A 26,152-nucleotide genomic window follows, 5' to 3' on the forward strand; every position below is an offset into this window, starting at 1 on the left:
ATATATCTATATATATAGATATATATATATATATAGATAGAGAGAGAGAGAGATAGTGTGGGAGCTTTTCTCATTTTCTGTAAGATTTATCTTTTTCAATACACCTGTTACACATTCAGGTGTGCAGAGGTTTTTTTAAACTGTGTATAAGAAAATGAATATCCACATTTCAATACCACATTTCAATCACAAAATGTCAATTTGCATCTGGATAAAGGTTAAAGCTCATGTTCATCGTATGACACCTACCCGAGGCAGCAGTGTCAGGCATTCAAAATATTTTTACAAATCTTTTTGTGGGCTTTACAGAAGCATCAGCATTCATTTCAGAGAATTTCACAACAGTTAAGAAGAAAAAAAGATTTAATGTTGGCTAAAGTAACGGAAGTTAAATGTTCCGATAAGCAGGCTGCCAGGTTTGTTCACTGCATTCATCAAAAATAAGCCATAATTAATCTGTAACACCTGCTGCAGCTTCAGAACAAATTCTGAGGTGCTCGAACGACTACTTTTGTCTTATTTATGAATGGTTTTGTTTTTTTGTAACTTAAAGTTGACGATGCTGTGTGTTTGTTTCTGTATTATTTTTACTGCATAAATTAATTTGGATTTTTTTTCTCTTGTTCTGCTTGAATGTTATGATTAAGATCATACCATTGGTGCTAAATGCAAATCCCAACAACCAACAGGGTTTTTATTAGTTTGTTGTGTCTTTATGTCATTAAATTGATATCCATATTCCAACAACCAAAACCAGACAATAGATACGAAAATAAAATCAAGATGTCTGCTGTGTTTTTATTTTTATTCAATCTACATGAATAAAATCATGGAAACAATATACTGATTTAGTTTTTCACTTCAAATTAAGTTAGAAAAAATGCACAGCCCTGGGACAAACGAAAACAACTAAGAAGAAATAAAGCTGTGGATTCAAACACTGATATTAACACATAGCTTTGTGATGTGTGTGTGTGTGTGTGTTACAGCAGGCGTGGGTTCTCCTCTCTGTAGTTGTGTGGGTCTCCTTTGAAGGGCAGGTGTGGAGGGTGGTTGCAGATGCCCATGAGGAAGATGATGATGGTACCAATGGTCATCACCGGGGTAACCAGGAATAAACAGAGACGGTCCACAGTACGAGCAATACCACTCCAGTTATCTTTCTCCTGCAAAGACAAAAAACTCAATTTCTATATTTGATTTATATTCATTATCAATTTTATGTGGACACCTGCTCACTTGGACTCCCTGCTGCGTAAACACAGCATATTGTGTTGTTTCATAAAAACTGAGGCCTTGTCTTTCTGTCGTTGCTGTCTCCTCTAACAGCCTGTGGACTTTCTCTTTGTAAAGTTTTGACTGAAAATCAAAGGAATGTGGTTGGTAATTTATTGGTTCTCCTGAGTGCCTTTCCTTTAGCTCCCCCTGGTGCCAACAGTGTGCAACAGCAACAAATTCCAACATCAGAGCGAGGACAGCAGGCGACTGATGTGGGTCGAGGTTGGTTTTGAACCACATTGCTCTCAGTTGAAAACAGCATCATAAATGTCACTACTCCCTCACTGACCAGTCAAAATAAGAAAGGGACAGGATATCAGCTTTGTCAACAGCAATTGTGGAGGAGGAACTAATCTGACTCGTCTATTCGAAGATACAATTTATTGTACTGCCAGGACTCGATTCCTTTACATTGTTTTCATGTTATCTTCAATAAAAGCACATATCTAGCAGATAAAACTAAAACAGTCATTACAGAAGGAAGTGGAGGTTAAATCTTGTAACCTACCAACAAAAGCACCGATAAGAAGCGGTCTGAAACAGAGTTCCAGATAAAAGGCACAAATTGGCGAGTTTGCAATTACTTTGTCAGCTAGCGTTACAAACAGCATTTTTCCTTTCAGATGGATAACAGTAACTCTATTCTAATCTACTCCTCTCTATGGGTCATCATCCTGTCTTTCCCTCCCTCTCACCTCGTTGTAGTCGTTCTTATTGCGCATGTGTTTGATGATGTAGTTTGCTCCATCTACAGCCGGCTTGATCTCTCCATACAGCTGATCTGTCACGCCTCCATCATCCTGTGGCTTCACAACTACACAAAAACACACAGGACACAGAGCAGGAATTCACTAATGAATCGTTGATAGTCTCTGTCTTGAGGCAATGACAAAATGAGCTCACTTGCATGTAGTAGCAAGCGGGACAAGATTATTAGTTTCTTGTGCATAGATTACACATTAATACAATGTAGTTGGATAGTTAATTCATTGAGGAAAATAGTCTCAATGATGAAAACAAACATCAACAATAAAGAAAACATAAGCATTGAAAAAACAAGAATTAAGGTTATTTAATGACAGAAAAGCTAGTTTTAAACAGTTGTAATATTCTCCTGCACTCTTGTCAGCATTCAGAAGTTCATAAAGTTATCACCACTTTGAACACGGTTGATTCATTGTTAATTGACGTACTTGATGCGTGTGTGGTTCGAGTCATCAGTCCGTGTCTCACCGACTGTCTCTCAAACATCAGATCGCTGCGGGACTTGACGCTGTAATACTCCTCCGCAGAGGCGATGTAACCCACTGAGCTGGATCGCCGTGGCAACGCTGAATCCCAGTATGGCTCCGCCTCAGTGGGGCGGGACATACGCAGGATGCGGGGCAGTCGTTCGAGGAAGAACTGGACAGACAGAAGAAATAATGTCTGCATGTCTGAAGTCATGATTGTTTCCCAAGTTTGGTTTAAAATGAGCGGACTGTGTTTGCATGAGTATCTGTGTGTGTGTCCAGTTGTGTTTATTGTGTGTTATTATGAATGTGTGTTTGTTTGTTACCTGTTTGGTCCACTCAGACATGACATGAGTGCTTGGTGTCCTGAAGTGCAGGTTAAGGACGACCACACAGTTCAACACCACCACTGTCACCAACACCATGATGAACATCAAGTATCTAAGACACACACAGACACACACACACGTACACACACCCATGTACACACACAGAGCCGGGCAAACGCACAAACACACACAGATACAGACAAACACACGCATTTTTAATAAATTCTGTTTAAAAATTTGAGAGAGCTTTTTACTTTGTGGAGGACACATTTATTGTTCACTTGTTTTTTATTTGATGCTTAAATGTGTATTTCTTTTTTTGATGATAAGTAACTTTTTCAATAACCAGAGTAAAAATGTCACCCCCCTAAATCCCCCACAACAACATTTTACGAGTGTGTACATGTGTAACGTACTTGACAATCAGGGGAACAGACATGGAAGTCTCCGGCAGCCTTTGAGAGATCAGCAGCAGGAAGACAGACTGAGCCAGCAGCACCGAGATGGACAGAGTCATCTTCTCGCCACCTGAGGACACACACACACAACATGTGTCGTGGTTTATATGAAGACACTGAGGTTGATCTTGTGGAGGTGTTTCTGAGTCTTTTTTCAGTTGGTACTTAAATTGTTATTGTTGTTTTCATTTTTGAAAATCTACAACCCCATTTCCTTAATGTCAACAATTTGTAAAATGTCAATAAAAACAGAAAGTGGTGATTTGCAAAACATTCAATCCCACAACTGATTTGAGTTATGGGACACAAATAGCACTAAAACATGTTGAATGTTGAAACAGAGAAATGGCATTGTTTTTGGAAAATAACATACCCAATTTTAATGATTCCGACACACTTTTCAAAAAAGTTGGGACTGTGCGAACGAAAGACGGGAAAAGTTTCACAATGCATGAAAAACTCCAGATTGAATATCTCACAGTTAAAGTGGCAACAGGTTAGTAACATGATTGGGTATGAAAAGAGTATCCCAGAGAGACTGAATCTGGCAAATAGTGCAATTAACACTTTGTTAATAATGTTTTTGACATAAAATTGCAAAGAACTCGAGGATTTCATTGTTTACAGAACATGATACATATCAACAGAAAATTCAGAGAATCTTAAGAAATCTCTGTATGTAGGGGAAAAGGACAAAAACCAATATGTGTTGGCCCTGTATGAAAAACAGACATGATTTATGGTGGACATCAATCCAAGGCTAAGAAACACTGTCAAATTATTGCCTATGAACATAGTTCTGAAACTCTGCCATGCAATAAGGAAACCGTTTATAAACTAGATCCAGAAATGTCCGTCCTGAGAAAAACTCTCCAGAGTTTGTGAGCATCAAATTTAAAAGGACATTTCTCATTTTCATATTCTGATATGTTGTCTTTGTTCTTTTTTCAATTGAGTACGGGGTTTCACAGTTTTCAAATCATCATATTCTGTTTTTGACATTTTACAACTTTTAGGAAATGGGGTTGTAAACGAAACCTTTTAGGAATCTCATTCAACACACTCCCAGGGGCAACCTAAATGTGAGAACTGTGTGAGTCTAAGTCATGAAATTCATTTTTAAAAGCTCATACTGAAGTGCCCTGCAGTTAAAATAATAAAGACGGGGGACTATGTGCACTGACTGTCAGCGGGGAGGTAGTAGACGAGCGAGGCCAGGAAGGAAATGAGCACACAGGGGATGATGATGTTGACGATGTAGAAGAGAGGTTTGCGTTTGATGACCAGGTAGAAGGTGATGTCCTGGTGCTTGTTGCTCTCCATGGGAATGTGCTTGTAGGTGTTTCTCTTGGCTGGACGGTGGATGATCTCCCACTCGCCGTTCTCTGACATCAACAGAATATTAAAGAACACAGAAGGAAAGTTTAATGAGGTTAGAAAAGTGATAAATGACAGGGTTCATGCACCACTTTATCCGGTAAATTCCCATGACATTTTCGGCAAATTTTCATGAAACGTCTATGTATACCTGGACAGTGAGAATAAAAACCTAATTTACACAGTTGTCCATTCAGGCGTCTGTGATCGTCAACATAGTGGGATAGCAAATGTGTATGAATGTGTAAGCATGTAAAAGGTCAGCAACTTTAACACCAGCACTAGCACACGTCTGCCATCCCATTAAACTCATGTAAACAAAAGTGACAGCATCGCACAATCATTACACACAGAGGAGAATCCTGTGACGTTACAAGCCCCTTGTCGACATATCAATACCCTGAACAGAGTTTCTGAAAATCTTCACCCTGCTGGGACTTTTCCAAAATGTGCCGTTTCAGAGACCTAAAACGCAGTTCGCGTGAGTACGAAAACGTCGCTTTCAAAAAAATACCCGCCTACGTGTGGACACTAGAGAGAAAGCCATCTTTTTCATTTCATATATTCCTGTTACTATTTCCATCCATTCGTTGAGGCTGGTGGACTCAGGTTTATACCATCTCCATGTAATTCATTTTTTAACTAACATTAAATACTTTGTGGGTCAAGCTGATATTCTTATTTGCATAAAGCTGGAGCACTGGCAGGTACATATGAGACAGTAACACTTACCGGTAAAGCCCTCAGGGTCAATGATGATCCACTCCACTGTGAATGTGTTCTCATCTTCCCCCTGCTCCTCCTTCAGAAGCATCCTGATTTCTTTGGCATTGTAGGTCAGAGAGCTGCAAAGCAACATGTGGAATGGAGGCCAAATGCAAAAGTCAGGTCAAAGTGAAGCAAAATCCAACCCTCCAGGATATCTCTCAGTTTAACTGTCAATAGTAAGTTACACAGAGGCTTCACTCTGACTCACTTCAGCAGTATGAACCAGAGGTTTGCCGAAATAACCTCATGATGCAGATTTCAGCTGAGCACTGATAGGCTTCCGTGACAGCATGAAGTAGATATTTAGTTCAAGTTAAATTTTTTGACCGAGAACAGATTGTTATTTGACATACTGCATTTGCACAAAGAAAACATGTAAACTTAAAATGTTCTAGCCTTTACGTGAAGCCACACAGGACAGCACAGGATGTGTTATGGTTGAAGTGCCTTACACAAATTTGAGTGTGCAGTTCTGCCAGTCGAAGGGGAAGTAGTTGACATTGATGGAGCAGGAAGAGCGGAAGATGGCGGGAGGTAACCAGTAGCAGAGACCGTCAGGATACACCAGAACGTTACTGTAGTAGGCTACCTCAAACTGGGCATCGTTACTGGCAGAGAGAGAAAAGGCAGGTCAGATTTACAGTGATCATATTGCAGGAGAAGCCCAATCTAATACATTGACATAGTGCAACAATCTGGGCAATGTTTTTTTTAAGTTGTTCTGAAGAGTCAATCCGTTTGCACAGTGTGAGCACATAAATCTGTAGTTTGTACGACTGAATCATTAACGGCGCATAACCAGTTTGATTTCACCACTACTTTTTATCGTACAGTGTAAGCCGGGCTCACAAATTCAACTGTACAAATTTACAAAATACCCACTAATTTCACCTTCTTTCATTAAAAAAAAATTATCTGCTTCAAGAGCTTCTTTAGGTTGTTTTAAATCACAAACTAAGTAAGATGACATTTTCAGTGCTAACACATCCCAAGAAAACCTTTTTTGGAAACTTAAAAGCTCATTCAAAATTTTAATATGAATAATATAAAGTATAAACGGGGCGATCATTCAGCTCTTTTGATTTTTTTACACAAAATACTTTTGCTTGAAGAACGTCAAATTGTTTGGCCATAGGTGCGATATCTGTTGAAAGAGTGAGGAACGGCCGATAAGGACACTCAGCTGATGTATCGGTGCATCTCTCGTTAAAATGTTAATGTATGAAAGGGAAACTAAATCTCACTTGTTTTCCAGCACGATCTCTGGCAGCCACATCATGCTGGGCGGGAGACGAAGCGTCGCGATGCCATCAAACTCTGACACATTCCACGACAGCCGGTAGTCGTACCACGTCTATCCCCACACACATTTATAGTTAGTGAAAAAACAAGTATTCAGGAAGAAACTATCAGTGGAGAGAATCTTGACTTACATGATCGATCCATACGTTAGTCAGCAGCGTCTCGTCAACCTCTTTCTAAGAAACAAGCAAGTTAGAAGAATTAACTTGTTCCTGATTCTAGAATTGATCTCTTCCAAGTATTTATGAAACAGACTTGTTTTTTTATTGGCTGTATTGTATTTGATAGAATTGTTTTACAGATACATTTAAAGATATTGTTAGCTTGAATTCATTATTATGTACCAGAGAGATGAGGTTAGAGAGTGTAAGTGCGAGATAAACATCAACGGCGTCCTGCTGCTTCTCGGCAGGACGCAGCTCTTTGTTGTATCCTCTCTCTTTAAACAGGTGGTTGATCAGACGCTCCTCCTCGTTTCTGCCCCAGCACCCTGAAACACACAAAAACATGTTAACATTCAGAAGCTCTCAATTAAATCAAGAAACACATTTTCCAAACACCAGTGTTATAAGAAAAAACATCTCCAGAAACTTTTGCATGATCCCCAGATTCTGAAACACTTTTTGAGATCTTGAGGAACTCGCCCAAGAAACGTTTACAGGGTCGCAAGAAACTTTTGCCAGACCAAGAATTTTTGTAAAGATTCTGAGAAACCTATGCAAGTTCTGATAAAATGTTATTAGATCCCAAGAAACTTAGGAGAAATCCTGAGAAACCTTTGCAAGATGCTGAGAGTCCTTAAAAAATGCATAAATATTTTGTAAGATCTGAGAACTCAATTTCAATTTCTAATTCACAAGCAGGGAGGAATATCTGCAATGAAAGAGCGCATGCATCTGTGCCTCATGTACAAAGATCAGGCAAATGTAAGCTGCCAGCTCGGAGGATGGCTTGTACTGATCAAAATCAGGTTGTAGCTTGCTGTCTACCTAACTGTGGTTGAAAAAAATATGTCAGTTTTGTTTCTCTGACGAGTAATTGGCCCAGGAAGGTAAATCCTGCGAATATACTTGTAACAATACTGAAGCCTTTTGGTGCCTGTAACTAAAAGTAGAAATTCACTAGAATGAAAACCTTTGGATCTCCCAAAATTTGTTCTTGATCAACCTACTGTTTCCCGTCCATGTCCCTTCAGGGGGGATCAGTACGAATCCACAAAAACCCTCACAGACCCGCAGAAAACATTTACAGATTTATAGAAGTTCCAAACACGAGAAAAAGTGTCCAGCTTTTCACGCCTAAATCAAATGTTTGTTGATACCAAAGTGATATAAATAAACTGTAAATAAAGAATATCACACACACACACACACACACACACACACACACACACACACACACACACACACACACACACACACACACACACACACACACACACACACACACACACACACACACACACACACACACACACACACACACACACACACACACACACACACACACACACACACACACACACACACACACACACACACACACACACACACACGGAAACAAACATGGTATGTGAATGTGTGAATACCGGTCATGTTTCAGGTTATGATGACAGCTGCTGTGAGGACTACCACTGCTGCTGTGACACCAACTGGCATCCACTCACAAAGGTACAGACATTTTCCTCATGTCAATAACCAAATACTTCTGGTTTATCTCGCTGCCATATTGGTTTGTTTTATTACATCAATAATTTCTTTAAGAAAACAGCCCAGTAAGGGTCAGCCACTGAGATGCTAAAGCTGCAGCAAAACCACTTTAATCTTATGACTTTCATGTTTATTCATCTTATTTTGAGAAATATTACACTGATGCAGCACTGCAGCTAACAACCTATTGTTTTATGATTTATTCATCAGATGCTGTTTTGAGAAATAATTGTTTGGTTGTTGAAAAGTTGTAAAATACTTAGTCAGTCAAAGGCTCTTAAATCACAGGCTCACATCAAACTACTGGTCTTGTCCGACTATTATACGTTGTAAAATAAAACACCTTATAAATATATATTTTTTACACTAATGTTTGTCATATTAGAAAGAAAATTTGAAACAAACTCTTGCACAACGTCATAATTGTACGAATAAACTGCCATGCTCTCTCTCTTCCGCTTGTTGCAGCTTTAAGCTGAAAATATGGAATATAGTGTAGTATTCATTACTATGATCATTAAAATAACAGAGCTGCGTTTTAAAACATGTCACCTTACATGTGATTACTCAATAGTTTGGACCAAGTTATAGTAACTTTGCAACACAAGTGAAATCTGAGGGTTAACTTTTATAAAACCCAGCAGTGACTCACCAGACGAGAGCAGAGTGAGCAGGAACAAGGGGCCCAGAGCTGCAGGCTGAAGCTTCATGGCTGACTGCTGCTGAGAAGTGTGACGTCCTTTTACCCACCGACCTTCTGCCAAAGCCTTAAGAGAGAGAGTGACAGGCAGCAGCTGCAGAAAAAGAGGACAAAAAATAGAAAACACAGAGAGAGCAGCCGGCTGCCACTCTGAGCTGCCCTCTGTACGGGAAACAGATACAGAGAAGGAGGGTCACGTAACATCAAAACAAAGACCTGAAATTGTGTTTTGGATTTACAGGAAGTTATTTTTAACTCTCTTAAGTCTCTCAAATTAGTGTATCTACTGTGTTTGATAACCAATTAATCGGCTTGAGTATTTTCTTCACATCAGGTAGTCCTTTAACGTAAAAAAATGTTTGATAAGAAATTTTGATATAATTCGTGAATTTGTGGTGTATGTTAAAGCTGAAAAACACAATAAAAACATAATCGAAAATAATAAAAAAATAAATGTTGGATAAGGACATTTTCTTTGTACTTCATTAGACCCAACATTAAAAGTACACAGATAAATAGTCAGCAATTATGATGGACACATGAAGCAGAACCACAAACACATTCTGTTGCATTGCACTAAGACGGGGGGGGGGGGGGGGGGGCAGGTCTCAGGAGGCAAGACATGTAATAAACTAAACCCGCAGCCAGAGCAATAGTCCTACGCTACAATGACATACTTTCTGTTATTGAACATATTCGGAGTATCAACCAAAGAGCAGAGAAGAACAAAGTGACAAAGTGGAGAGCAGGAAATGAAGCAGCACAACAATCGCATGATCATTCATTGGTCGTGTGATATAAACCTCCCAGTGGGGAATTTCAAGAATATTAACTGCAGCTTTCTGTCCCACTTACACCGACATCTTGGAAGTAAAATTCAGGTTAACGTGCATGTGTTAAAACATTAACAGTAAAATGATGCATATTGCTCCTTTAAAATGTACACATGCTGTGTGAGGGAGCATTGCTTGGTTACACTAAATCATTTGTCTTATTTCTCGCCATTAAGACTTCTATGATTTTTTTATTACTAATGTTCATATTAGGTTAAAGATTAAACTACAAAATATGATGCAGCCCTGGTGTTTACAGTGTTTTACTTCACGTCTGTCCAGAGTTTGCATTATTTTGTTCCCCAACAAATGTGATTTCAGTAGATCTGGTTTTGAAGTAGATCACATTCAAAGCATTCAGAGTTGTTGTTTCTAGGTAACCTGTAACTATTATTAACATATTTCTGAATCAGCTCTCGCTCACTTTCCAGGACACACATTTTTGTATGGATGTATAAAACCAAGACGAATACAGATCCATCATTTATTTACCAAACAAAAAACATATACATATAGACACATACATGACAAACAAAGATTCAACACTTATAAATACTAGTTTGTTTAGTACATTTCACTGTCTGTGTTTTATTTACTGTAAAAAGTTCATTTAGTTAAAAAAGGTAATAATCCTTTCAGTTTAAAAAAAAATCTGATATTCCTGTTTCACTCATCTGCACAAGTGTGTGTTCCTCAGAGCGACAGGTTGACGTCGCTCTTCAACTTGCCGCTGCTGAGACTGTGAATCATGGAGATCATGGTAGAGTGTTTGTTTAGCTCGTCCTCCTTCTGCTTCAGCTTCGTTTCCAGTTGGCTCTTCTGCAGTTCCAGAGATGATGCCTGAAAAAGAGAGAAATCAAAATGTTCAAATCTCTGACAAAGACAAAATAGATCTGAATCTGAACTACAACCAATGTTTACTGGGCCTTTTTTTTTGTATTAAAAAAAATCGATATTTGCCACCGAATTTGCCATTCGATAATTGTTTCTCATGAGTCAGGACAATGATTGATGGCCATATTCATATTTTTTCCCAACCTCATTTCTGAGCACTAATGATTGAAAAGGTAGAGGAAATGTAATTATTGGTTATCTTTATCTGGGTTTCTTAATTTCCTAAAGACAATACTTTAATAAAACAAACCAAAACAAGCGTTTGTCTTTTTTTATTTTAAGTTCTGTCTGTAATTTAACTTTTTTCATTGTTTTCCCTTCCTGAAAATATTTCACAGCAATGTTTAAACTGTTACTTTTTAACCGATAGCCATGTTGATTTTGTTGTGTTTTTTTTCCCAAAAGAAGTGAATTGATTTCACGTCCAACTATAAGAAATTAATTAAAGCTCTAAATGCGAGGATTTGTGGGTATGTGGTCTCCAGTGTTTCTCCCCGTTGAAAAAGCACAGTTCTCTTTGTTACCTTGATGCTGGCGTCCTTCCTGGCCTGCTCTGTCTTGTTAAGTTCTTTCCTCAAAACATCCACCGTCTCCTCCAGGTCTCTCCTCTCCTGATCCTTTGCCTTCAGCTTCTCCTCCTTGGAGCGCAGTTCACCACGCAAACCTGACAGAAACAGGGCACAGAATTAATGTAAGCAGTGTTAAATACTTGGAACTGACATTCCTGCTTGGACAAGGATCTCTTTCCAAATATTTTATCGTTCTTTTCCAGAGAAAAATACCAAGACTTTATCGTAACGAAAAAAAATCAAAGCTTTGGTCACATCTATAACTGCTATGATCCTCATTATTCAAATAATTTTTAATTCAGGTAAATTCTGTGGTGAACTAAATTATATATAAGTTGAAATAACCTGAGAAAGAGAGCTACACTCATTGGAAACTAACAATGACTTAATTGAAGCAAATAAAGAACATAGTCATTAGTTGCAGCCTTTATAAACATGCTGGTTTTAAAAGTGCTGAAAGTCAAACCTGTGATGTCACTGTTCCTCTGCTTCAGATCTGAATTGAGGGATCTGATCTCCTCTTCTCGCTCCTCCAACTCTGACGCAATCCTGAGGACACAAACGAGAGAGGTTGTTTCTTCCTCAACATTTGAACCTCCCTGATAAATCAAGGGTCTAAAGATTCAGGCATTAAAAAAGCACGATGGAAGATAAGTGTGTGCGTGTGCATTACTTCTCGTGCTTCTGTTGCAGCGCCTCGTGGTTCTTCCTCAGAGCATCGATCTGTTTTGTGAGCAAGTTGTGAGACGACTGCAGCTCCTTGAACAGCCGCTCACTCTCGTTTAACCTGCAAAGATCGACCAGTTAAGCAATCTAAGAAAACAAAAACTGTTCATCCTAGTAAAGCTTAAGCCTCTAGTTGCCTTCACTTCAAACGTTTTAGTTTCATCCGTTGATACATAGAACTGTTGCCTTTGGATCAAGCTTCAAAGATGTCAAGTGGCAAACTGAAGTGCTCTTAGGCAGGATCATGGTTTTTTACATGCCATAACATTTAAACTAGTACCCTGGGCTCTTATTAATTTAAGTCTATGAAAGCCTGTCTTTTTTGGGAGATATAATTTTAGTCAATTGTTAGAGGTGTGTTTGTTACCTAAGCTGCGTAGAACAATATGTATTTTTTAAATTCAGTTAATAAGTGTGACATTTATTCAGATACGTGACATAAAATGTATGGATGTATTTTCAAAAGAAAATTTCACATTTGCCCTTCATGAGATAATGACCTTCCTAGCTAGTGAGGTGACATACAGAGGCTAATGTCAAGAACAAGCTGAGTGCCTGTTAAAAATGTGAAGACCTTTTTACATTGAAATAAAGAGTTTATACAAATTACATTAACACCACATAGCAGGCATCTATTTTACATTTGAGACCATGCGCTTCGCCCACAACAAATGTGGTTGCAGTAAATTAAATTAAGGACTATTTCTGAGGGAAATTACCTGAAGACTTTTATGCAACATGCAAAAATTGGAATGCCTCTGTTCTGTGTGTGTCTGACCTGTTGAGCAGGGCATTGTAGGCTTCTTTGAGGGCCTGGTGCTCCTCTGAGTCCTGCTGCAGCCTGGTGTTGTGCTGCAGCAGCTCCTCCATGTCGGCCTTTAATCGCTCCACCTCCAGCACCTGGTTACTAAGCTCCACATGCAAATCCTCGCGACGCCGCTCTGCCTCCTTCAGCAGAGAGCCGAGCTTACAGGCCTGCAAGAAAAACAGATGTCATACAGTTTAAGCTGTGGTTGACTTCATGAATAAAATTAGCATTCCGTTTGAAAATTCCTGTAACATTGAGAGAAGTATTCAAATCCTACAAAAAAACACACCCTGTGAAAATCTTCTATTGTGACTGAGATGTGACATTATCATCGGCTTATACGTACAATCAGGTAGTAGAAATAAATGACAAGATGGCAATAATGTAATGCTTGTCCAACAAAAGTCCAAACTCTAAATTATTACAAATAAACTCACATAACTTAGAAAAGTTGTAGCCATTAATTTTTTTTATACATGAAGTCAAAATGATGATCAAACTGTGTGATGAATTGTATGACCGTTACCTCGGCTTCAGCTTGAGCTCGTTGGAAGCGATACTGAGCGATGAGACGGTCGGCCTGAGAGAGAGCCAGAGCCTTCGCCTCCAACAAGTCCTGCAGTCCGCTCTCTTTAGACTGACAGGGACACACAAAGAGATGTTAAACTGAATAGACCACATTATCAAGAACAACACTTTAGATTCAGCTATATCACAAGGCCCTCAAGAAGAAGATGTGATGAAATAAAAACACTATCCCCATCGAGTAGAAAGTCAAATGTAGGATTGACAATGACAGTGAAGAACTAACAGCTTTACATCTGTTTCTAAGACCGTTATTCAGCACTAGTGTACAATGAGATGGATTTATCTTCAAGTATTTTGTCATTACTTTCATTATTTTTTGCCCTGCATATGAACAAAGGAAGGGAGAAAAAAAGAAATGGGGAAACATACAGTGTAATTAAATCACATCAATATAATACTGTTTTAGTTTAGAAAATGCAGACATTTCTGTATTATTCACTGAAAGTACTCAGTGGATATTTCAGGGAGGTTTTCAGTTATAAAAACACATTAGAGTTATAGTGTCAAATACGACTTCAGCAAAAACATAAAAGCTTAAGTATCAACATAGACTACTTAACTAAAATACTCACTGCAAACGCCGAGAGCTTCTGTTCATAAACGTTGATGATCTCAGACACGTGCGAGTTCTTGCCGTGGTCCTGCAGCTGAAAACAACAAAAATGTCAAATTCCAGAAAAACTAGTTTGATGTGAATTCTCTTTTGTGACTTTGAAGAGATAAAATAAACCAAAAAGTGAAAAATTCTACATCAAAGCACGACCAGTAAGCTCCATAGAATAAGCACTTTGGATAAAAGGTAAAGATACAAGGAAAATGTCTTATAAGAGGACCAATACTTCAAATTCTTTCATACAGTCCATAAAGACAAACATATTTTTGTAAATCTGATTTCACCTTTAAAACAGTAAAGTTCTGACTAATTAAAGTGAAACAAGAGAAAGCCTTTATGGAAGACAGACTCTATTAATCTCTCAGGGGAAATTCAGTGTCCACATGCACAACCATAAATCTGTGGGTGTGTACTAATGGAGAGATGTCAGAGTGAGGGGGCTGCACACCAAAGAGTGCCCGAGCAGTTTTGGAGTTCATTACCTTGCTTAAGGTCAACTCCACAGTGCTCGGGATGCGAGCTGGCACTCTCCAGCAACCAAACCCAGTTCCATACTTTTGGATCGACTGGAACTTGAAACAGTGACCTTATGGTTCCAATCCCAAGTCCCTATAGACTGGTGGTTCGCTACCTTCTACTGCCTTCATGACGTCTGTATCGCACACAAAACCACACGCCCACACGCGCGCGCACGCGCGCACACACACACACACACACACACACACACACACACAGTACCTCTAATCCGTTCTGTATCTTCTCAGCCAGACTGTGCACGCTCCTGCTCGAACCACCGGAAGAGTCCAGATTGCCTGAAGGCAGGACTTCCTGAACTGCAACACGTTTGATTGAGTGCTCAGCCTCCCTTTGACGATAGGCGTTGTTGGCGGCGATACTTTCTCCCAAACTGGAGAACAATGAATTGATTTACATAGAGCATTTAAAAAAGCAAACAATCCTTAGACTTTCAGATTGTTCTGCTACATTCTATTTTGAGATGAATAAATTCAATATTTGTCCTGAATTCATTCTAAATGTAGTCTTTAGTTAAAATAAAAACAAGACGACAGATGTCAAAACAGACCGCAAACAAAGATTGCAGCCTTAAAACGCTATCGAAATAAATTCGTTCAGATGGACAACTATGCTGCAATTCAATTGAACTTTAAAATACTTCTGATTTCCCTTGTATTTTAAATCTTATAAATAATGACTTTAGTTGAGCTCTGTGCTTCCAATCTCAGCTTGTGTTTTTCATTTTTTTAAAGGACACAATTTTTCTTTAAGCTCAGCAACGCATGTTGTATCTAAACAGTTTGTTTCCTGTAAAAAAAATATTTAAATAACTTATATTTATAATAACTTAGAGTAGAAAATAAAACAGTGACCTGAATCACTCCAACTTGATTTCATCCAAAAAATGATAAATTTATCGCTTGTCATACATTTGCAAAAACAGTGTAGCACAGTAAAAAGTTACTCTAGGCATGTTCATATGTTTTATAGACATCTACAGCATTTGTTTCCTTATAGCCTTAGTTTTTAGTTATCCTGACTGGCAGCATGACACTACATGTAAATGCATTCTGTGGGTTTGTATTAACTTGTTTTGTTTTTTAACATATGTGACTCACATTAGTGAGGGGAAGTCTGGGAGTGGTGTGGCTTCAAACAGCAGAGAGAGTCCGGTCTGCACGCGCTCTCTGTGGTGGGACGTAAGGGCGAGAGAGAGGGGTGTCACAATCCTCTGGTCCTGAAAGACAGAAGCAGATTTTATAAAAGAGGTGATGAGGTGATGAGTGTGTGTGTGTGTGTGTGTGTGTGTGTGTGTGTGTGTGTGTGTGTGTGTGTAAATCTACCTGTAACATCCTGTAGAAGCTGGTCTCCATGTCCTTCACCTGCTGCCTCAGTTTGCTCATTAACTCCAGAGTCCTCAGCAGAGCTTCTGCACACACCTGACTGAAACATTAACACTCTACTTTATTTGTTTATGATGAGGCTGGCTGAGGAAGATGTCAGATCTCTTGCTGGAGTACAAATAGCTTCAGCACAGAAACACAAATGACTACATAATAGAACAAGTCTTGAAAGGTAAAGGCCTTAAGTTAAACAAAACAAAATGTTTGCAGTGAGTTGATCTTAATTGATAACGTGGGACTTGGAAATCTTTCGACTAAAATAATGAATACTATAAAACTTTGTAACGCTGTTGTGCATGTTGCAGTGGTTCTCAGCTGGTCGAGCCTCAGGAACCTCCGGCAACTCTTCCATGAAAAATTCTGATATTTTTTCATACAGATCAGATTTATTTGGTGAAAACTGTGCAGTTCGGACCTCAGAGGGTACAAAACTTTTTGACAAGAATTCTTGAGACACATATCACGACGCGCTGAAAATGGCTCCGCGACCCACTTTTGGGTCCCAACCCACCACTTGAGAATCACTGCTCTAGAGCAAATATTTTAAAGAATATTTTGTTAAAGTACTGCACTTCATCATCAAAGTAACAAACGAAGCTTAATGGACTTATTATTAAATAATAATTTCCTTCTACAAACAGATGTAAATATTTTCATTAGATCTATTTTAAACACATTTGCTCAATAGTAACAACTACTCATTTCTCGTCTACAATTAATTTACCTCACTAAAAGTATACCATGCTTATATTAAACAGTCCCCTTATCACAGTACAGATCACCAAGCATTTGAATAAATCTACAGCACACCAGGTGATCAGAACTACAACATTCACTCACCTGAGGTCATTGTCAGAGCCAGGAGGCAGGCAGGTGAGAGGGCTGCTGCTATGACAACAGGAGAGGAGGGTTTCCACCTGCGTGAGGCAGAGCTGAGCGCTCACATGACGGGACACTAAAGATCTGGTGGAGTCCTCAGCGCAGAGGAGTGAAGGAGTTAAGGCTTCAGATAAAACACTTTAAATGTAAACAAACAGCAGACATGAGTAGTGATTTCAGGATATTAAGCAGCAGACTGTTTATGTGTGTGATGCGGTGACAGTATTTTCTCAGGTGAGCGTCTCCCCCTGCAGGATCAAGGCCCTTCAGGAGCGCTAAAAGGACTGGAAGCAGCATTTCAACGAAGCTCAGCACAAAATCAGACAAAGTTTCTGCGGTCAACGCCTCCTGGACAGAGAGAGGACACAGGGAAAAGAAAAGAGAGAGTAGAAAGTTAAAAGAACAAAATCAACCTTTCTCTGACCCTTTCATAACTTCAAATAAGTTTTAAAAGCTGGACCAAGAACAGAGAGACAGTCAAACATTAACTGTACTGTAGATTATATTCCTCAAATATTCCACACCCCACAGATATTCAGTTTAAAGTTATAGGAGGCAAGAAACCAGACAATATTCAAACTTTTAACTCCTTTAAAGTTTAAATTGATTTAGTGATTATGAAAATATTTGGTAGCTCTAATTTGCAGCTCTAACTATAAATAGAGCTGCAACAAGTGTGCTAGTGTCAGCAGTACCTCCAGCAGTTCATTCAGCAGCTGCAGGGTCTGCAGGGAGCAGGACTCTGCGCCCTCCACAGGCGAGCTCAGCCACTGCACCAGTGCGATCCCACCATCCACTCCAGCTGCCTGCCTGCGGCCTCCTGCTCTGAGTTTGGTCCCGCTGGTCTGAAAACCACCTCGCAGAGGAGCGACCTCAGCCCTGAGACGCTGCACATGGCCAGGAGAAGCTCCAACACCTGCAAACAACACACAGATCAAGCTGGGACTGTGTTGAGGATCATCAGTGTTTTCTCACTTTCTATTGACTAAAATTATCAATTAAGAATTGGTTGGATGGTTTATCAGTCAAGTTTCTCTCTCTCTCTCTCTCGACTCTCTCTCTCTCTCTCTCTCTCTCTCTCTCTCTCCTCTCTCTCTCTCTCTCTCTCTCTCTCTCTCTCTCTCTCTCTCTCTCTCTCTCTCTCTCTCTCTCACTCTCTCTCTCTCTCTCTCATCTCTCTCTCTCTCTCTCTCTCTCTCTCTCTCTCTCTCTCTCTCTCTCTCTCTCTCTCTCTCTCTCTCTCTCTCCTACCATTGTTTCCCCCTACCATTATATTAGGGGGTATATTAGGCTGTGCCTTTTTCTGTCTTTATTATAAAGCAGGATAATGGAGAGAGTTGGAAATATGGTGAGAGTGAGTGGGGAATGACATGCAGGAAAGGGGATGCAGGTCGGACTCAAACCCAGGCCGCCTGCTTGGAGTACTATGGCCTCTATACATGGAGCGTGAGCATGCCACTATTCTACACAATCAAACCACACCAAAATAAAAGTTTCAATAATTTCACCACAAATTACATATCATTTCAGCATTTCATGGTTTTGTTATTGATTAAGTCAACATTGCCATTTGGTTTCACAGCAAAGTACAGCTGGACCAGACGGAGCGCTTTTAGGGAAGCAGGGGAACAGTTGTCATCCCTGCTTCTCATCCATTATGCAGTCAGTGCTCTTCAGTTTAACACCTGATCACAGAAGCTTCAGAGCAGCACAGTTGAAGAGCTTAAATGTGTTTAACACCCTATGTGTTTGTGTACGCTGAGAATTGTACAATAAAAAAACATGATGAGTTATGTGTGAAAAAATGATGTCTTCTCACCTTTGCAGCAGAGTCTGGGTCTTTTGACTGCAGCAATCCTAACACCTGAGACACGCACGCTGAGAAGTGCTCATACCTTGAAACAGAGAAAATGTTTTTTTATTTCAACATGATTTCAAATCAACAGTGAGGTTAAAGTCTCTTTGCAGAAAAACACTGGTGTACCTGGATAGGTAATCTGCTATCTTTGGGTTCTTCAACAGGTCGACCAAAAGGTCAACAGAGTATTTTCTGGTCAGAGTACCGTCACCGTTCACGATGATGTTAAATACCAGCTGGAAAGTCTGGTAGATGTTCTTTGCATCAAAAAGCTGAAGGGAAAAAACACAAATACTGTCAGAGAAGATGAGTGCAACTCGCCTACAACTAGTTTATTTGTTTGTTTCACAGCGGTAGGGCTGGGAGATATGGACCAAAACTCATATCTCGATATTGTTTAGCTGAATGGCGATACTCGATATAAAACAGAGGTGTTTTCAGCTTTGTGCTTTGTGCTTTATTCTTAATTTTTCAGTGGTTACACCACTTGACATTTTTAGGTCCATTTCGTCTTACCTTTTGAAAAAAAAGGTTTAAATGTCATTCCAAAAAACACAAAACCAACATGAATACAAATCTCATATTTTAATGAACCTGATGCATGCTTTCAAATTGTGTTTTTAAAAGATTTTTGAATTGGTCATCTGAATAACCCTTATTTGTCACTGACCCATATATCGATATGCCTTTTATTAACAGTGAAAACACATGGAAAATAAACTACCTGTTTGTGAATTCAAATAGTAATATAATAAAATAAAAATGTTCCTTAAATACAATAAAAGAGAGAGAGAGGAGGAGCAGGGTTAAGAGGGACAGACAGTCAGTCATCATCAGTGAGATGAGAAAAAGGTGAACTGGCACCTCTATAATGTTATTTTAATGCAACATAAACTGTATCGATATTAACAATATTGTCTTACCCTAGATCTTGTTTGAAAATATATCGATATATCGGTACTAAAAACTGAAGTGAAAGAGGGGAACCAACAGAAAAAGACACAGTACTGTGTACTGAAGAGATAAAAAAAGGTCATCATCAAGAAACATCTTCAAACATGTTTCTAAATCTGTGTTCTGGCGCCCTAGTGCAATCAATTGATGCTGTTTTTTGCCGGTAAGAACTGAAGACTATTTCAGCTTGGATTTCTAGTCTTGACCTTAGCTCCTATAGCAAACTAGCTATCCACATGAAAGTAATATCAAAAAGCCAGAGTAGCATGCATCTCCCACTTACCTTCTCTCCGACCTTCTCGTTCAGCGTGAGGCTGGCCAGGATGGACAACGTGAAGACGACCACAGTCAGACTGTTGTGAGCCAGGAAGTTCATCAGAGTGCGGTAGAATGGCTTCACATTGTCCTACAAAAATACATACACACATATTAGACCAAAAGCATTAAGACTAGATGTTTAGAACTAGCCACAAGCTGATAAATAATTGCTGCGTGAATATCTTGTTTCTCTGGTACATTAAGTTTAGTCCATTGTTGATTATTAGAAGAAAATGCTTGAGTTACAGTTCAGCACATCAGATGACAGAAGTGGTTCATAAGAACTTAATCAGAAAATGGCAACCAGGAAAAAAAAAAACTATTTAAAATATTCTTGTTCAAGACAAATTTGATGCTTGCTGTTCAATTTGCTTGCTTGCATCAAAGGCTACTTTATGTCATTAAGGTTGAACAAAAAACTTTTTTTGGGGGAAAAAAGGCAAACCTCTCGAGGTTCTAGACCACTATACTTCCATGCTTGCAGAAAATGTGCACACCATTTCTGATATTTCTTAGTCCAAGTAGAGAAAACATATTATTCAATGCACTACTTTCCTCTGGTAAAAATGTTGGAATCTGTTAAAAAATAAGAAATCTAGATTTTAGGTCTTTTTTTCAAACAGATCAGTTTCAGACGGAATCAATTTAAAAAGAAAATGCTTTGAAAAACATCTCTGTAAGCTTGTTTTCTTTTTCTTAATTAAATTCCATTAAAAAAAAATTGTATTTGTCCCCAGGGGCAATTCAATGGCATAATGGCGTTCAAGGAGGCATAAAATGTATTTTTTTTGCGCAAGACTGACTGTTTCTGCAACTCTTTGTCTTCATTTATGGATTGACAATTAATAAAGTTACCAGTTAGTTTTCTGACCAGTTCTTAAGACATTGTTCAAGCTCTACACTTCAGAGTTTTCAGATGAACTTTGTGAGCCTGTGATGCAGTGGAAAAAAAAAAAATCATTCTTCAGTGGACTCACCAGAGACTTGATGTGACTCTGCACTGAGTGGTTGTCATGACACAGGTTGGCCATGAGGCCGAGGCATGGTATGATGATGTCATCAGTGTGAGAGTTGCTGCAGAGTACAACATGATATGCTTATTTAAATCATTTAACCTCTCAGCGTCATTATGTGAGTGGGAGATGTGAGATGTGGCTCTTACATGTTGGTAACCAGAAAAGCGATGAGCTCATGGATGTAGATTGTAGACTGAAAGACCTGATTGTTGTACGTCAGTTTCTGCAGCACCTGCAAACACTGAAAGATACACACAAAACAACTGTACAGCAAATCATGTCTTTACTAAATTTATGAAAAAATGGTCAGACAATCAGCAGAAGTTTAAACATCAATGTTTTGAAGAAATCTCTAGGGACTGACTTTATTTTGATAGTGTCAAAACAAAACCAGCATTACGTTCTGGATTTGTCTTTAAAAAACATCAGAAAATAAATTTCAATTCAAATACAAAGGAGAGAAAACAGTCATGTTTGGACCATAGAGGGGGAAAAAGGATTGGTCAGCAATGATTGACTTACCTGCAATACCAGGGGCTCTCCTGGGGTGGCGCTGTGGTAGTGGATGACAGAGGCCAGGGTGCTGGTGAGGTTGTAGCTGTTGTGAAGAATCTCCCAACCAGCATCATCACAGGCTAAAGGAGAGGTGAGAAAAAAGATAAAGATTTGTCATTATTAAAACACAAACTGTTGTTTATTGTCTTAAAGTATATCGTAGAGAATGGACAAATATCTACATACACACAGACACATACATAAATACAAGGTGAATGAACAATAACCAGATACAGTAAAACAGTCCTCCAGGTCTTTTCACAAAGCAAACACTAGCAGTACAGTTATCTGCCTCAAGAATCACAAATAATCACAGTGATATTCAATATCAGTGTTGCTTTCTGCACTCGGAATGTTTAGAAAATTCACATCAGCTCAGCCTGACTTCACAAAGAAAACTTTCTAGAGGGCTTGAAGAAACAATTCCAGTTAAAGGCGGCGCAATATAATTCTCAGCTTGCATTCACACATGCACCTCATCCAATTCTGTTTTGTGCAAGTTTGAAAGCATCACTAAAGATTTAGAAAATAAGTAGGAGACTATGGAATAGCTCTTCTTTTTTTTTTGTTAAAGGTTTATTTTTGATTTCTTTTGATGCAGTTGTTTAGAGATAGGACAGTGGAGTCAGAAATCTGGGACAGAGAGAGTGGGGAACGACATGCAGGAAAGGAGCCACAGGTCAGATTTGAACCCTGGCCGCCTGCTTGGAGGACTATAGCCTCCTTATATGGGGAGCACGCACTAACCACTAGGCTACCTACACCCCAGGACTCTTCTTTGAATGACATGACATCCCCCTGTATGTATTTGTTTAATCCATTTATAGTTTTATCTATTATTCTACAAATCCAAGCAGAAATGCCGATGTTAAAAGTCTCACAGAAATATCCTTACAAAGGGAGGGAAAAGGAGAAATTCATTGCTGTTAAAGATTTGATGGATTTGAAAATTGGATTTTGATGGACGGATGTAATGCCTGACTTTCAACTTAGCAGCAAAGCAAGGACTGTCTTGATGGCTATGTTCTATTACTGTTTGTGGGCACCTGAATTCTTGTGTCTTTGTTAGAAGATTATCAAAAGCTGACTGGATAAAAAGCTCCAGGTTAAAAAAGAAAGCACCGTCTCTTTTGTAGTGTGATGTAACCATGAAAAATAAATCTGTCAGAGCATGTAGTTAATGGTCCATGAATGAAGTGAAAGGGGGTTATGTAGTTTAAACACATGTATACTATACCTAGTTGTGCGAGCAAGGAGATAATGGAGCTTGTCAGGATGGGGCTGGTGTTTGGGTTTCCAGCCAGCTCGACCAGCCCATTCACACAGTCACTGGGCAGAATTTGACCTGAGGACAGCAGCTGGTCACATTTCAGTCTGGAAACCTCCTGCAAACAAAAAACATTCAGATTTAGTTACTTTTGAAAAAAAAAAAAAATCCTCCCTAGTGATTGTTTCTTGCACTTCATTATAACCTCTGATCACTGGTGTTACAATGTTACAATTCACTTAGCAGACACTTTTATCCAAAGCAATGTACATCATAGAGTAAGTACAACACTAACCCAGTCATAGACCGCCACCGAAGCAGCGGGAGCAATGCGGGGTTAGGTGTCTTGCCCAAGGACACATTGGACATGTTGCCCAGCTGGGGATTGAACCCTTGACCTTTTGGTTGAAAGGCGATGACTCTACCAACTGAGCCCCAGCGGCCCCACAGCCACAGCCGCCTGGTATGATAAACTAAACAAAGTAAATGTACTTGAGTACTGTATACTTACTAGTCAATAGTTGTAAATACATTGTATGTTTTCCTATCTATTCCTAGTTTATCTGAACTCATATGCATGCTCTTCTTTTTACTGCTGCAACACTTGCATTTCCCCACTGGGGATCCGTAAAAGATTATCTTCTCTTCTCTTAATTTGGTTCATTTTTTATCTATACTTTACTTTAGCATTACTCACTGGGTTAACATAATACTTTCACTGCACTACATTTGAAAGACAAACATCGTACTTTCGACTACATCTCTATTAATTTCTCCAACATTCATAGAAATGACCATATATCTACACTCCCTCCCACCCACTACGCTCTGACAATGAAAGGCGTCTGATCCAACCTTCACAACAGGGTCCTAAGTCTCTGACTAGACTCTTCTCCTCTGTTTCCCCCCCGGTGGTGGAATGAACTTCCAACCTCCATTCGATCTGTAGAGTCCCTCTGCACCTTTAAGAAAAAGCTAAAGACCCAACTGTTTCATGAACACCTACTAACTTAATGATGATGGTTTCGATATCATTGATGATGATGATGGTTGTGACGATTGTTTTTGTTTGATAATGACAACTTATAAGATGGTTTCTATACTGATTAAAGCGTCAATGTCGTGTTTTGCCTCTTGTCACTTCCTGTCAGCACCTGTGTGTCCAATCAGACTCAAAGCTGATCGTTTGCTCTTACTGACATTGTTCCCTTTTTTCTAGATCCTTGCTTGTGCTGTTCTTACTCTCTGATGTACGTCACTTTGGATAAAAGCGTCTACTAAGTGAATTGTAGAATTGTAGAATATCTTAAACCATGTTTGAAATGTGAAAGTTTTCTCAATGTGTAAAGCCTGGCTGACATATTATTTATAGACATCAAGACTCAAGTCATGAAGTTGTGTCCTTTGTTCACCACTGCCTCCAATGATGAAGCCTCTTTGAGATGTTCCTGCCCAATCTCTTGTGTTATCATATATAATATAATATAATACCCAACCTGTGCGCATGCTCAGTTGAGCTGCCATAACAGGAGCAGAAAAGCAGCCTGAACAGACAGCCGAGCTCACCTCCACTTGTTTCTGAAGCTGCGCTGCACTCTGCGCCGTCCTGCCCTCTCGGTACTGCTGGATAGCCAGCAACAGAGACTTCAAACACGTAGTCATGTCCATCCTGTAAACAAATGTGATTTTGTTATTAAGCAGTGTAAAGTGAGGCATCAAATCAAACGGCTTTCAAACGGCTGAAACTCTTTGACGCTAACGGCAGCTAAGAAACAAATAGACTGTCAATAGTAAATTCAACAAACTCGACGATTGTTTTATAAGTTTGACTCTTGCGCAATAGTTTCAAACATCATAGAACATTTCTCTGCTGTTTTATTGCATAAACATAATACCTGTGGTGACTACTCTCTTTCAGGAACATCAACAACGAGTGACGACACAGCGGCTCCTTCCTCCCGCTCCGAGCTTCGAATCTCGGAGGAACGTACCATGTTAAAAAAAAAAAAAAAAAAGGGGGGATACACAGGTCAAATACAATTTCGTAACGTTTATATAATACTTTGTCGAATATTGTCAGATAGACTCTACATTTTAGTCATTATTTTTGCTTAAAAAAAAAAAAAAAAACTCTCAATGGCTAAATGCATATATTTATTCTAAATTGAGCGAATTATGGTTTGTTGGCCCTCCCGTTCAAATGTCCTCATTGAAGCAACGCGATAAATGAGGGAATTTGAGGAGACGGAACGAGAACCACGAACCACCCCATGTACCGTATATCTGTTACATAGACTGTCTTTTATTATTTAGTCTATGATCTGTTCATTATAAAAAATAATAATAATTTAATTAAGTTACAAAAACTTAAATAAACCAGATTAAGGAAAACAACAAATTCGTTTTTGAAGTTTAAGTGTTGGAATTTATTAAATGTATTTTATACATATACGACATTAAAAATACAAACAAAGAAAAAAAACAATGGGAGCACACTTTCTGTAATTTCTCTATTTACCTAGTTCATTTTCGAAAAGGATGTGGGATGAAGTGAAAGAGGCGTATCTGGTCTTAACCATTTTTTTTTCTTAAGCTTTATCAATTATTTCAAGGCCTAAGCTTTCAAAATAAAAAGTACAATTAATGCAACAAAAAGCAACAACTAATCAAATATATTACATCAATTGGTAGACGTTACATGCCTTACATCTGATACTATTCTATCTTACCACTGCTTTTTCAATTCGTTGTTAAATATGTTATTCTTGTAAAATTTGTTTGAACTTTCCTATTGTTTTCCAAATTTTCAATTCCCTTCAGCTGTTCCATAGATGAACTCCCTTTGTTGTGATACAATGTAGTTTAACATCAGTCCTTACTGCTTGTGTTTTTAAACATAAATACCTATGAGATTGTGTTTACTTTCCCTCTGCTGATAAACGGAGGATTTTTTTACTCTGCACATGATTTTGATAGTTTGAAGTCAACCAGGTCCTTAAATTTTAATGTATTCAGTTTGATAAAAAATGGGTTTGTTGATTCACTGTTAGAACTCTGAAGCTCTGTAAATTTCACATAGCCTCAAAATCTCAACTTCAAAAGTTCTTTATTCTTTTCTGACTTAATTCTAGTCAATCGTCAAAAAGAACAACATCAACAGTTCAGTAAAGCATGATTTGTTTTTTAACTAAGCATACATTGA

General features: G+C 38.8%; 2 protein-coding genes across 2 annotated transcripts; both read right to left on the minus strand.

Moving 5' to 3' along the window:
• Window positions 1–773: 773 nt before the first annotated feature.
• chrnd (cholinergic receptor, nicotinic, delta (muscle)) lies at window positions 774–9,256 on the minus strand. Its single transcript, XM_020658066.3, has 12 exons — window positions 9,106–9,256; window positions 7,089–7,234; window positions 6,876–6,920; window positions 6,687–6,796; window positions 5,895–6,050; window positions 5,407–5,519; window positions 4,482–4,682; window positions 3,256–3,367; window positions 2,837–2,951; window positions 2,472–2,682; window positions 1,974–2,092; window positions 774–1,166 (listed from the first exon to the last, which is right to left on the minus strand). Exons 1-12 carry the CDS (start codon window positions 9,161–9,163, stop codon window positions 984–986), a joined length of 1,569 nt encoding a protein of 522 aa, XP_020513722.2. The 5' UTR covers window positions 9,164–9,256; the 3' UTR covers window positions 774–983.
• A 1,200-nt stretch (window positions 9,257–10,456) lies between these two features.
• On the minus strand, window positions 10,457–24,960 carry cip2a (cellular inhibitor of PP2A). The gene is given in 23 exon segments (XM_020658064.3): window positions 10,457–10,826; window positions 11,405–11,544; window positions 11,916–11,998; window positions 12,123–12,236; window positions 12,954–13,150; window positions 13,510–13,620; window positions 14,144–14,218; window positions 14,923–15,091; window positions 15,819–15,937; window positions 16,044–16,143; window positions 16,944–17,091; window positions 17,168–17,330; window positions 17,678–17,817; window positions 17,820–17,898; window positions 18,802–18,877; window positions 18,967–19,112; window positions 20,078–20,200; window positions 21,090–21,186; window positions 21,275–21,369; window positions 21,651–21,763; window positions 22,921–23,068; window positions 24,517–24,619; window positions 24,846–24,960. Coding segments are annotated over 23 exon segments (2,715 nt in total). The 5' UTR covers window positions 24,875–24,960; the 3' UTR covers window positions 10,457–10,679.
• Between the last annotated feature and the right edge of the window lie 1,192 nt (window positions 24,961–26,152).

The sequence above is a fragment of the Labrus bergylta genome, chromosome 20 (genome assembly GCF_963930695.1).
Source record: "Labrus bergylta chromosome 20, fLabBer1.1, whole genome shotgun sequence".
NCBI classification, from domain to species: domain Eukaryota; kingdom Metazoa; phylum Chordata; class Actinopteri; order Labriformes; family Labridae; genus Labrus; species Labrus bergylta.